Genomic DNA, 13,417 nt, shown 5'->3' on the forward strand with positions numbered 1-13,417 from the left:
ACCCCCCCTCCCCTCCCTTCCCTATCCCCCAGGCGGTTACCCAGTGGCTCTGTGTGCTGGGGTCGCTGGGTGGAGGCAACCTGGCCCCAGTGGTGGTGGAAGAGAAGGTGGATGTGGGGGTGCAGCTGGGGTGCCCAGGAGAATGGGAGGACCCATACCTGGGGAGTCTTCAGCTGCAGAGCATCCGCATGACCCCCAGCACTGCTCCCATCTCTTCCTCTAGGGACTGACGAGCAGGCTATCATCGACTGCCTAGGGAGTCGTTCCAACAAGCAGCGGCAGCAGATCCTTCTGTCCTTCAAGACAGCTTATGGGAAGGTGAGAGAGAGAGAGAGTGTGTGTGTATGTATATGCGTGTGTATGTATATATGTGCTTGTAGGAAGGGTATACAGGGAGGCCCGATTCTTCCTGAATCGAGGCATATCCTCCAAGAGCCCTACTCACCCCTGCTTTTCCTTGGGGCAAAGTGGGCCTACATCTCCTGGATAGGCAGAATAGGCTGCTGCCGTTCCGCCAGTGACCTCTCGGCTGATGACATCTTCTAGGGGTGGAGGATGCTCTGAGGGAGAAATCCCAGAGTTCTTAGAGTAGTGAGGTTTGCTGAGAGGAGCCCAGCAATCTGGGTTACCGCCCTGGCTCCGCCACGGCTCACCAGGACCCTGGGTAAGTCATTTCTCCTCCACTCCCACCTGACCTGTGTCGCCTCCTGGGAACACTGGTTGCTGTCCCGCCCTCTGCACAGCCACTCTGGGAGGCTTAGCTGGTAGAAGGGCTTTGAAGGAAAAGGCTTGGAGTACTGAACTCCAAGGGGAGCATATTTTGAACTTTTGGGCTTTTGAATCTTAGAAAGGTAAAAACTGGGTAAATATTGAATAGGCTAGTTTCTAGGCCTGTGCTTCTCCAACATTAATGGCCACGGACGCCCTGGGGGTCAGGTTCAAATGCAAACTCTGAGTCTGCAAGTCTGGGCTGAGGCCCAGATATGGCTTTTCTGCTGATGCTCCCAGTCCTCAGACCTGGGATATTGTCCGTTAGTCACCTTCTGTGGAGTCTCAAAATAGCTTTTTTTGGTGTCTTTGAATATCCAATCAGGATTTGATCAAAGATCTGAAATCTGAACTGTCAGGAAACTTTGAGAAGACAATCTTGGCTATGATGAAGACCCCAGTCCTCTTTGACGTTTATGAGATAAAGGAAGCCATCAAGGTTTGTATGTGAGTGTGTGTGTGTGTGTGTGTGTGTGTGTGTGTGTGTGTGTGTGTGTTTACATGTGTGGACATACAGCCCAAGGGAAGGCCTGGACCGTGTGGTGTGTCTTAGCTCACTCACTAGCTACTGTTGTCACTGCAGCCCTAGGACCCTCTCAGGCTGGAGTCCAAGTGCTGTAGAAAGGGGGACTTTTGGTGACTTTACCAAGAGGCAAATGAGGTGTCATTCATTGTCAGGCAACATCTAAGTGTTTCTCCATTTTAAAAATGCAGTGGGAGCTGGGGTTGTAGAGGAAGCTAGTGGTACAGTGATAAGGACGGGGGTGTAAGGATGGGTGGGGTCATCCTCATTCATTAGGACTCCATGCAAATAACAGAAACACCCTTGGGGACTTGAAGCAGAACAAAGTGGACAATCGGCTATGAGGCTAGAGAAGAGTAGCCTGTCAGAGACTAAGCCACAGAAGAGGCCAGCTGCCCCAAATGGGGCAGGTTCTGAGTGGCTTAGTTTGGTTCACTATCTCCCGCCACCCAGTCCCCCAGTTATGACCAAGCGGAGCGTCCTCTACATTCCATACACTCCTGTGGCTCCCAAGACCCATAGCATCTATCCTGTGGATGGGGAGGGGCAGCACCCACAGAAGGGGAAGCCTTGTGCATCAAGCAGGTGCTGCAGAAGGAATCTAACATTCCTCAGAGGCCTGACAGACACGATGGCTTTCCCTGCCCGCAGGAGGAGAGGCAGAGAATTCAGTGTGGGAGGGAGATAGGACTCCACTGAAACATCCTACGTGCTTCTACAGAGGGGGTCAGGAGGCAGTTGGAAGTGGCCCCCAGACCTCTGCCCAGCCCCCACTGCCAGCCATTCACGGGGTGGTGGTGGTTGTGGGGTGCTGGAAACAGCACAGGTTTGAGGTCAGCTGTCACTGACTAGCTGTGTGCCCTCGAGCATGTGTAAAACGGGAATGTGGCTGTTCTCGTGTGACGTGTGGTGAGCACTGAGCCAGGAGGCTCACGGAAGCGCTTTGTCAACTTAATCATAAACTAGCCAACTCTGTTGTGCTTCCTGTGTGACGGGCACTATTCTAAGTGCCTAAGTGCTTTATTTACTTAACTCATTCAATCCTTGCAACTTCCCTATGAGATAGGTACTAGTATCACTTCCACTTTATGGACAAGGAATCTGAGGCACAGGGAGGTTAAATAACGTGCCAGAGTCAAACAGCTAATCAGAAGCAGAGCCGAACTTCAGATCAACATAGAAACCAGGCTGGTGACCTTGTCCCCGCCTTCTCACTGTCCCTGATGTGATCCTTCACCCTTGTTGTTGCTGCCTTTTCTGAGATGTCTCCAGAGGCTCCATGTTCCAGTCTTAAGACTCGTTTTTCCACATGTCCACTCTTGCTTTAAACCCATTTTCTCAGTTGTTTCTCATCTCATTCATGGGCTGAACTTGGAATAATACAGTTCTGGGTCCATGTTTCAACCCACTGCAAATCACTGTACCTCTCTGGTTTTCAGTTTCCTGGCAGGTAGAATGGGAATGATCCTTCCTGTGATTCTACTCATCACCATGTCACTGTCCTTATCTGGTACTTTCCTGGGGCTGTGGAGGGGAGCTTGGCTGCTCTCAGCAGCAGCAGCACCAGGGGCGTGTCTCTGAGTGGCTTCTGTTGCTAAGCTTAGTACCCTGGGGAGCAGGGCGATGGGTTGAAACGTGTTCTCTTTCCTGGGTGCCAGCATGGGCTCTGTGACAAGCCTGTGGTTTCTTGTGTCCCCACAGGGAGCTGGCACCGATGAAGCCTGCCTGATTGAGATTTTTGCCTCCCGTAGCAACGAACACATCCGGGACTTGAGCAGAGCTTACAAAACAGGTTAGGCTGGCCTGCAGGCCCTCTGCCCTCTGCAGATGCCTGTGTATTCAGGGCCCTGGCCACACCCTCTCCCAGGGCCTCTATTCCTTCCTGACATTCTTACCACCTCATCTTCTGCCCCAACTAGCACATGGGGCTTTGTTCCAAGACCCAACCCTGCCTCTGTTTGCACACAGGTCAGGATAAGGTAAGGGAGGGCTGGGGAAAACCTTTTGGGTGTGGTTTGGGCCAAAGCCTGACCAGAGGCCAGATTAACCTGAAGATCACAGCCCCTCCTGAATCTCTAATTATGTGTCCCTGGAGAGCCCTGTGGGTCACACTGCTGACTGTGTCTGCAGTGGGCAGCTTTGTCTATGGGACTACAAGGTGGGCATTCACTGTGTTCCCCAGAATTCAAAAAGACCCTGGAGGAGGCCATTCGAAGCGACACGTCAGGGCACTTCCAGCGGCTCCTCATCTCTCTCTCCCAGGTACCTTTCCCGTGGCACAGCTCAGAGCTCAGGGCTGGAGGGGGTGGGGGATGGGTGGGGATCTCTGAGCAAGGAGGAAGAGGAGGACGGGGAGAGGGTGGTGCAGCTCCAGGGAGTGACCTTGACCACACCACCTGCCTCCTTTCAGGGAAACAGGGATGAAAGCACAAATGTGGACATGTCGCTCGTCCAGAGAGATGTCCAGGTGAGTGTGATGGCCAGATCAGGCCCCCAGCCTGGGCTTCCTAAGCCAGGAGAGGGACGGGATAGAGGGCACTTTCCTTGCTTCCCGAGGGAGGAGCTGGGTTCTAGATGCTGTGGCTTTCAGACAATCTCTGCTGCTTATCAACTGTGTGGCCTCGAGCACGTCACCCGGCCTCTCTGGGCTTCAGTTTCCCCACCTGGCAGAGGGAACATATGACATAGTAAGTATCACAGCAGTTGGTAGATCACAGTTATGGATGTGGGACTTCACGTGACTTGGTACTTCCCTGTTTGGTTGCATATTCCATTATGTTTGCAAATGGGAAGAATTCATTCTTGTCTGGGAAGCTTTTGAAGGTTTGAACCTAGAAACCAGTCATCACATGAGTTATGCAGCCTTAGAATTCTGCCTCATATCCCCAGCCCTTGTGTGACCTTCAGAAAAAGGGGGAAAGTCACCATTTCTTCTCTTTGTCCAGGCATCTGAGTACCTCTCTAGAGGAGTCTGGGTTTCCCGCTAATGAATTCAAACCAAAGCAGTTCTGGCTGGAGAGAGCCCTGGCCTCCTGGTGGGTGGAGCCGGCCATGCCTCTCCTTCACTGTTCCTGCCACTGCCAGCAGCGTGTTCCCCAGGAAATACCCGTGGTCTCCTTATCTCGCCTGTCGGTCAGGTTGAAGAGGACCTCTGTGAAGTGCCCTCATGTTAGGACTAAAAGAGAGCCACTCTTATGGTCTGGTCCGTTTGCTTTCCAGGTGGCAAAACGGGGACTCAGAAAGGTTCAGCACTGTGCCCTGAGAAACCTGGAGGCAGAGCTCAGACTCCTGGCTTCGTTCTCTGTGCAGGCAGCACACAGACCCCCTGGTCCCAGACACCCTCCTGCAGGGTCAGCCTGAACCTGGATGGATGTCTTGAGACATCCATTCTCATTTCCAGACTCGGGGTTGGACACCCTCAAAGCTCTTGGGCCCTGGCTCTGGCCCCACTGGGAATTTTCCTGTTCCTATTTCCCATCTAGGCCATTCCCCAGCTGAGGCAGAAGGTGCCTCCATTTCAAGGTCTTGTATCTGCTGCTCTGCCTTCTTAGCTCTGGACCTGCTCCTGTCTTACCTTGACAGTGGGGTCTCTGAGCTCCTGATGGCCACCCTCTTCCCCTGCATATCAGTGCCTTTAGATCCAAGAGCTGCTACCTGAGGCTGGAAGGCACTTTCAAGCCACCTGGTGCAGGGGTTGCAGATTGGCAAATATTTTGCAGGCTCACACTTTCAAAAGCTTAACAGGCAAGTGCAAATTCTGCCCGTTTGCAAACATAATGGCGTATGCAACCAAACAACTGGGAAAGTGCCTATCACATGAAACCCCACATCGGTAACTGATTTACAAATTGTTGTAATATTTATTGTCTCACATGTTTCGTCTTACAGATAGGGAAGCTGCTTTTATAGATTGGGAAACTTGACATAGAAATCAGAATTTCTGGCTTCTCATGAGACATGGCTCTGGCAGCTGTGAGCCTGCGTTCCTCTGTCATTGTACTCGGCTTGTGCTGAGAAGTAACCGCCCCTCTCTGTGTTAGCTTTGGTCCCCACCCCTCTCTGGCCTTACAACTGTCCTGTTTCCTTGGGTTACCCAGCTGTCCCCTTTGGGCTTTCAGGTTTGTGACCCCGAATCGACTCTAACCTTTACATGGTAGAGGTGACGAAATGAGGCTCACAGAGAGCCAGTGGCGTCTCGAGTCCCATGGCAAGTTGGTCACAGAGTTAGGACTCAAGCTCAGGCCTCTCATTCCTTCCTTTCCTTTGGGCTCCTGCTCCGCTCCCTTGGACGGGTGAAAGCTGTTCCTTGCCCACCCCGGGCCTCAGCTCTCTGGTCCTGAGTTCTCCCCAGCCTTGGAATCCTGTGTTGCGGAGAGAGAGTTGCGTGGATGATGGTGTCTAGTTCTGCACAGTGAATGAAGCACAGCTGAAGCTCTGCTCCCATTCCCTTCCCCTCAGGGCCTGCGGGGCCCTGAGGTCATAGGTGACCTGGGCCTGGCATCTGGGGTGAGGCCTCCTGGGGTGAGACCTGCATTGCATATCCGCCTTCCCCTCTGTGTGTGCAGGAGCTGTACGCAGCTGGGGAGAACCGCCTGGGAACAGATGAGTCCAAGTTCAATGCAGTCCTGTGCTCCCGGAGCCGGGCCCACCTGGTGGCAGGTAAGGCAGTCCCAGGCTTCCCTGGGGCCAGGTAATGAGGGAAGACAAGATACTCTGGGGAAGCAGAGATTGTAGGAACATTTGGCAGCTCCTCTCTGCATGGGGCTTTCACTTCCTTCAAAGAGCCTCCTTGTGGTGACTTAAAATATTATCAACGGGTTTCCTGAGTTTCTGCAAGCATCCAGCAAAGGGAGAGGTGAGGAAATGGCCGCCTCCTGTTGGCTGGTATTTTTATATGCTAAAATGTGGGATATTAGACTTGTGAGAACCCTCAAGAGCACCTAATTCAATGTTTTCCGGAGTGTGATATAAAAAAAACCAAAACCCTAATTGATAATGCTGAGTAATTTTATTCATTCATTCAAAATATATACATTGGGCTCCTGCATGTGCCGGGTCGGAGCAGGTGTGGGAAGCAGTGGGGAGCAGCACTGCACAATCTCGGTTCTGACGGGGCTCACCTTCTTGTTCAGGGAGACAGGCAGTAAACAAAAATGAACTAAAATCCGCACCAGATGGCAAGTCATTTAGAGAAAAATAACAGAAGCAGGGCGTGATGAGGCTGGGGCGGTGCTGGGGGCAGTACTCACATGAAGTTAAAGACATGAAGGAGTTGCAGGTGCAGAGGCCCTGAGCGGGGGCTCCCATGGCAACCGAGAAGCAATTAAAGGGCATCGGTGAAGCTGGAGCAGGTGGAGTGAGTGAGAGAAGTCAGGTTAGACATGGCAGGAGGCCCTGCTGGCAACTGCGTGGGCCTAATTAGGTTTTTATCCTGAGTAGAACAGGAAGCCATCAAGGGGTCTGAGTGGAGGAGGGATGTGATTTGACTAAGGTTTTGCAAGTTCACTCGCTGTTGAAAAGAGTGAAGGGGTTGATGGCAGAGCAGGACACCCATTAGGCGGCTGCTGCAGTATGCAGAGGAGAAGTGGTGGCTTCGACCGGGGGGCAGGGGCAGGTGGGAAGAACAGGTGAGATTTTGGCTTTGATTGCTGATGAATTGGACGTGGAGTGTAAGAGAAAGAAAGCCGTCAAGGATATGACGCAAGCATTTCTTCTGGCTGAGCCAGTGGAAGAATGAGATTGGAAAGCTATGGACAGAGCAGGCTTTAGGAGGAAGTAACTGGGAGCCTTGGGCTAGAGATACCAGGTAGGCAAGTGGGTTTCTGAGTCTGGAGGTCAGGAGAGGTCTGGGCTAGAGATGGAAATTTGGAAGCTATGAATGGTTCGAAGGTGTTTGAGGCTCTGGGACTGCAAGAGCGCTGTAATAGAGCATGCGTGAACGTATTTTCACCTGAGCCATTATTTATTTTAATGAGTATAGAACATATAAGGAGCACCTCAAACCCTGGTTTCACAAACATTATTACTTAAGAGAATAGAGGAGCTGACCTGAAGTTGAGTAATGAAATGGATACAGGTATAGCAAAAATCACAACACTGATAAGCAAATGACAGAAGTGTGGAGAACAGTGATTGGAACTGAGACCCAGGATGGGAGGGCAGGTCAGAGCTACAGTTAGGACCCAGGGCTCCATAGTGCCACCTGCATCCCTGGGTACCTACAGGCACTTCCAATGGGTGCTCTGCTCATCTCGTGTTAGCTGGGAGGCCGGAGGGGTGTTAGCTCAGTTAGATTGAGAAAGACAAGACTTGACACATGGAACAACGGGGAAGGAATGGTGTGGACTTGAAGTGCAGAGATTCGAGAAGCGAGGGATCACTGTTTGTGTGGATGGGGGATGAGGCATGATTTGGGTAAGCAGTCTGGTGAGGGCAGTCCTGGTAAGAGGACCACGTGAGCAGGCACATGACCTGTGGGGTGAAGAACCTGGCCGACCTGAGAGCATGGGGCTGTCCAGGTGCCAGGAGCAGAGCAGGAGAAGTGGGCTTGAGAAGGGGCAGAGGCCTCCTCACCATGTGTCCTATGTTAGTTTGCTCTGGCTGCTGTAATAAAATACCACAGACTGGGTGACTTACACAACAGGGATTTATTTTCTCATGGATCTGAAAGCTAGAAGTCCAAGATCAAGGTGTCAGCAGGTTTGGTTGCTTCTGAGGCCTCTCTCTTTGGCTTGCGGATGGCCACCTCCTTGCTGCGTCCTCACATGGTCTTTCCTCTGTGTGTGTGCACATCCCTGGTGTTTCCTTGTGTGTCCAAATTTCTTATAAGGACACCTGTCAGATTGTCTTAGGGCACATGTTAAGGGCCTCATTTTAACTTACCTCTTTAAAGGTAATTAGGTATCTCCAAATTTTGTTACATTCCAAGGTACTGGGGGCTAGGACTTCAACATATGAATTTAGGAGGGAGATAGTTCAGTCCATACATAACATGTCCCTTCTCTCTTCCCACTAGTTTTCAATGAGTATCAGCGAATGACAGGCCGAGACATTGAGAAGAGCATCTGCCGGGAGATGTCCGGGGACCTGGAGCAGGGCATGCTGGCCGTGGGTAGGTGTCTCAGGCCTGCCTTGCCTGCCCGCCTGCCTGCCAGGGCCTGGCGTGCATTGTAAGCTTTCACAGTGCCCATCATCCTCTGGTTGAGGGGCAGTGCACGAAAGAAACACAGGATCCAAGATTGCTAAATCCAGCGTTCCTACATGGTGGGAAGTCATACTGCTTCCCGGATCACCACGTAGTTGTACCCCAGCGGTCCTGGAGGTGTCTTGTTTCTATTTCTTGTTTCTATTTCAAGTGCAGCTCTGGGAGGGGAGCTGCAGTGTGGGTATTAGTGGGAGAGCAACCAACTGCTGAGCTGGAGGAGATGACTCATATCCTACCATGTTTCCTCTAAAAATACATCCCTGCAGGCAGTTGTCAGATGTTTGTGATGGAAACACGTGGTTGCAACAGCAACACATGCCCTTGCTAAAGCAAAGCTGGCCCAGCTCCCAGGACGATGGGGTGCTTCTTGTGGTGCCCATGCCCTGCTCTCTAAAAACGGGCCTGACAGGCTCCAGGTCCCGCCTCATGAGTGGCTCTTTACAGCCACTTGGGAAAATCATGGTTTGCCCATCTTTTGCTTTGCTTTTCTTGGAGCTCTCTGATGGGCCAGATGGTGATGCCCCCTCTATCCCTGCGTGCCCCCACAGTAGGTTTCATGGCCTGAGAGCACTAGGGACACATTCATTCCTCTTGGCCATCCTTTCTCCATGAGGGTCACAGCATCTCCAGTTTGCCCCCTCCCACCTGAGCAGTAACACGGTTCCTCATCACCATCCCGGTTCTTCCTGCAAAGCTCCGTTCACCATGTTGGTTGCCAAGAAGGAGGTTGGATTGGTGTCCAGGCCCTGCGTGTTTCTGTTCCAAAGAGCTGGAGCTAAGACCAGGGATAATTGAGCTTGGAGGAGAAAGGGGAGAGGGAGATGGCTGCAGTGATGGGTTAGAGCTTTGGCTTCTAAGAGGATACTGTGCTTCATGGCCTCTGGACAGACAGTTTCCTACAGATCTAGTTACGCTGTTTCTCTCTTCTAGTGAAATGTCTCAAGAATACCCCTGCCTTCTTTGCTGAAAGACTCAACAAAGCCATGAGGGTACGTGGCTCCCATGTGCAGGGTCTGGGTGGGAGGTGGCTCAGCCCCACCTGTGACTGGGACCAAGGGCTCAGGATAGGAGGCAAGGGGAGAGCCACACCTCAGCCAAGAGGTCAGGAGGCCCACGGGCAGGAGGGGACCAGAGTGTCTGGGGAAAGTGGACGAGAGGAGGCCCCTTGCTCACACCCTTGGTGGACTCTCTTCAGGGAGCAGGAACGAAGGACCGGACCCTGATTCGCATCATGGTGTCTCGCAGTGAGATTGACCTCCTGGACATCAGAATGGAGTATAAGCGGTTGTATGGCAAGTCGCTGTATCACGACATCACGGTACGGGCCTCTGGGGAGAACCGGGCTGCCTCTGGGTCTCCCACTGGCCTGTAGACTGCCCTGGCCACCCCTACTGCCCCCTTCACCTCTCCTTCAGGACTCCCACTGCTTGGCCTCTGTGACTCATGAGCGCCTTGTTTATGGACCTTGTACGTTCTCTCTTCAACTTAAACTTACTCATCCATTTGCGCCCACACCGATTGTAAGCTCCTGAGGGCAGGGCGGGACTTCACCAGCTGTCACCCCCACCCTGGGACCCCAGCCTATCCAGCCCATCTGCTGCTCAGTGAATGGATGGGGGAGGGAGTTCCAAACATTGGTGTCAGAAAACTCAGGACCTTCCCTTCCTGGGTGCCTGGTTTTCAGAGTCCCAGCCACCCTGTGATTCTGTTACTGTCACTGAGACTCATGTCCCAAGGCTCCCTGGAGTGCAGATCAGCTCAGTATGAGTATCCTCTTTTTCTCCGCTTTATTATGGTGGTGGCAGTGAGGGAGGCTATTCACAGCGACGGCTCTCAGGACAGGTCGTGCTGCTGGGACTCCAGATCTGGCTCTTCGCCTTGCTCACTGTGTGATCGCAAGCAGCCTCCTTAACTCCCTGAACCCCAGTTCCATCATCCTTAAGACAGTTATAATAATAGCTCTCTCAGGAGGGATGAGTCTTGAGCAAGGCGGTCCGTGTAAAGCATATTGAGTGACATGTGTTACGTGTCTGACAAGCACCAGCTCCTTCCTTATCACCACGTGCCAGAGCCAGTCTGGCAAAATGTATTCCTGTCCGGGTGGTCTGACGGTTAAATTCTTAACTCACGTGAGCCTTGCAACCAAAGTCAGCATGACCAAGTCCCGATTTCAGACTCACTAGCATTTGATGTTGGGCATGTCACTGAGAGAAGCTAACCTCCATTTCCCTGGCTTATAAAAATGATGCTGTTGGTAGCAGAGAATTAGTCATTAGTCTCAACTCATCTTCTGTCTGCCAGCGGGCAGTGGGCATCTGGAAGTAGCCACAGGCCTTTCCCTCAAGGAAGGAAATGATTAGAGAGAAATTAGCTAAGCATGGCCTGAATTTAGTTTCTGAATTTAGTCCCGTGGGCTCAGACGGAGGAAGAGCAGTGTGAACTGGGACACCCAAATAATAACAGCGCCCTCCACTGGAAGGCCATGTCACACGACATTTCCTGAGTGGGATATCTTGCTGCATTATGGTATAATCTCACCTGAGTACAAATGCACTGGGAAAACACCGTTCATTAGTTAGTCTGGGTAGTGGTTTATTTGACTGTTAAAATTTTTTTGTGTTTATTTTTCAAATTCTGGCTTTGATCATTGGGATGACTGCAGCTTTCTGTTTTTCTTTTCTTTTTTTTATCGGAGAACAGTGTGTTTTTCCAGGACCCACCAGCTCCAAGTCAAGTAGTTGTTTCAGTCTAGTTGTAGAGGGTGCAGCTCCGCAGCCCATGTGGGGATCAAACCGGCAACCTTGGTGTTATGAGCACTGCGTTCTAACCACCTGAGCTAACTGGCCGCCCCAGCTTTCTGTTTTTAAAGGGGAGTTGGGGGGCTTAGACTGCATTGTCCAAGGCCTGTGCCGCCCACGCTGCCCAGTGTTCCTCTCAGCTGCTCTGGGACCTGCCTGGTGGGGCATTTCACTGGGGTGGGGCCTGCCTCTAAGGGCACTTGGGGCAGAAGAAAATGAGGCTAAACTGGCCACACGTCCCTTAACCGATGTACTTGTTTTATGACCAGGGAGACACTTCTGGGGATTACCGGAAGATTCTGCTGAAGATCTGCGGTGGCAATGACTGAGCGGTGGCTGGTGGCCCACTTCTGTCCTGCTGCCAGCAACGATGATGCCAGGAAAAGGCCAAAAGAATGTCTGTCTGTTTCTATCAAACCCACAAAATAGCCTCCGGGTACCCCAGTCCCCATAATCCGTAGAGTCTTGGCCCTGCCCTCCACCTTCCCCTCCCAGTTGTGTATTGAGCTTGTGCCGAGGGGCTTGGGTTGGGCTGGAACTCTCTCAGGATGTCTTTTACACCCCACCCCTCACAGCCCGTTGCTGCTAAAGTAGATGTTTCGTTTCCTGACCCAGGCCATCATTCCCCTTTGTTTGTAGCTGAGACACTCGGCTTCGTTTTAGTCATGTAATTTGATATGTTTATTGGGAGGCATTTTTTTTTTTTTTTACAGTCATTGCCAGACACATGCATACACATCTCTTTGCTGCCACACACATTTTGGTGAGAGAGGTTGGGTGGGGAACACCATGTCCTCACTGAGGAGTAAAAGGGAAGAACTTTAAGAGTAATCTTTGCATCTGGTGAGAATGTGTCATGAGCTTTGTTATTGCCAAATTCACTGCTTTTTAGAAAAGAAAAAAAAAAAAGGCCAGGAAGTCATCTGTTTCTTCTTCCTTGTAAAAATCATGAGCATAAACCCAGCTCCCTGCCAGTGGCAGGGCTTCTTGTACTTGAGAATGTGCCTTAAACCTGAATGTTGATAGCCAAAAGCTTTTTCTAAATTAAAGTCAGCCAGCTCTGGAACATTCTGGAAATGTTTCCCTGGTGCCAGCTTGTTTTCTTCTGCTTCAGGATTCTGCCCTGTAGCCCATGGGTTTCAGCTTTATTAGCCAGTGAAAATGTATATGACTTTAAATAGAAATTTGTGTTCAGGAAACCCTGAGTATAAGTAATTTTCAGAGACCCAGGTTGTAAGGACATGAGAAAGGGACATTTCCGAAATCCATGCTCGGGGCCTAGACACTGATAAGTCGCAGGGATTTGGTCACAGCAGATACTGAAGTCCACTGAGAGCAAGGTAAGAAGGGTGTGGTCCTTCCCCAGGTCCTGAAGGAGAGGCACAGGTAGAAGAATGTGTGCGTGACTCCTGGGGTAGGCCTTGCAGCTGGGCACCAGAGAGGCATGAGATCAGCATCTTCGCTTGGGGACCCTTCAGTCTGAAAGGGTGGTCCTGGCGGGCCCCTTGCCCCTTGGTTGATGGTGTTAGGAGACGGCGATCCAGAAGGGGCAGAGTTTCTAGAAATCCCTGTAATGTCCAGAAGCCCAGAGCTTGCCTTGCCGATGGGGGTCTCCTCCTTTTTGACCTCCTATGTGGGAAGCTTAGAAAGGAGAGAATCCAGAGACTAGTCTGGGAGCTCAACTTCCGGGGCCCTGGCCAGGGGCCCAGGGGCGTCTCGTCCAAGAGTAGACATCTGCTTGGGGACACTGCCTGGCTCCTCACTGCCCCTTGGAAATAGTGAGAAGAGGAGATGACCACGGGACATGGAGCAGCCGTGAGCTGGACGTGAGCTGCTGTGCCCAGTCCTGCCTTCTGCCAGGGAAGGCTGATGGGCCCTGGAATCAGTGGCAAGCTGTACTCATCACTTAAGCTCTGCCTCAGTTTCCATGCCTGGAGCTTCTTGACCAAGACACAGCATGCTTGGTTGAGGCTGTTTCTCCTCCCCTAGGGCCGGCTTCTTGCTCTATGGTGCCAGGTGGGACCTGACTGGTGGGATGGTTTACCTGGCACTGCACAACTTGCCATGAATCCAGGCTGACCTCACTGGCCTCCGGAGTTGCGCCAGGGCCTAAATTCAACCTTT

The 13,417-nt window shown here is 51.8% G+C and overlaps 1 protein-coding gene across 3 annotated transcripts in view; it reads left to right on the plus strand.

The window, feature by feature from the left end:
* The window catches only part of ANXA11 (annexin A11), a 48,656-nt gene extending 36,281 nt beyond the window's left edge, over positions 1–12,375 (plus strand). For all 3 annotated transcript variants that reach the window (XM_019626033.1, XM_019626034.1, XM_019626035.1), the window contains exons 6-15: positions 224–318; positions 1,094–1,207; positions 2,993–3,083; positions 3,474–3,553; positions 3,702–3,758; positions 5,857–5,950; positions 8,307–8,402; positions 9,426–9,484; positions 9,691–9,813; positions 11,563–12,375. In XM_019626033.1, the coding sequence (XP_019481578.1) occupies positions 224–318; positions 1,094–1,207; positions 2,993–3,083; positions 3,474–3,553; positions 3,702–3,758; positions 5,857–5,950; positions 8,307–8,402; positions 9,426–9,484; positions 9,691–9,813; positions 11,563–11,622 (869 nt within the window). In that variant the 3' untranslated portion in view covers positions 11,623–12,375. The remainder of the gene's footprint in view (positions 1–223; positions 319–1,093; positions 1,208–2,992; positions 3,084–3,473; positions 3,554–3,701; positions 3,759–5,856; positions 5,951–8,306; positions 8,403–9,425; positions 9,485–9,690; positions 9,814–11,562) is intronic.
* Positions 12,376–13,417: the final 1,042 nt, after the last annotated feature.

This window comes from Hipposideros armiger, unplaced genomic scaffold (assembly GCF_001890085.2).
Source record: "Hipposideros armiger isolate ML-2016 unplaced genomic scaffold, ASM189008v1 scaffold_652, whole genome shotgun sequence".
NCBI classification, from domain to species: Eukaryota; Metazoa; Chordata; class Mammalia; order Chiroptera; family Hipposideridae; genus Hipposideros; species Hipposideros armiger.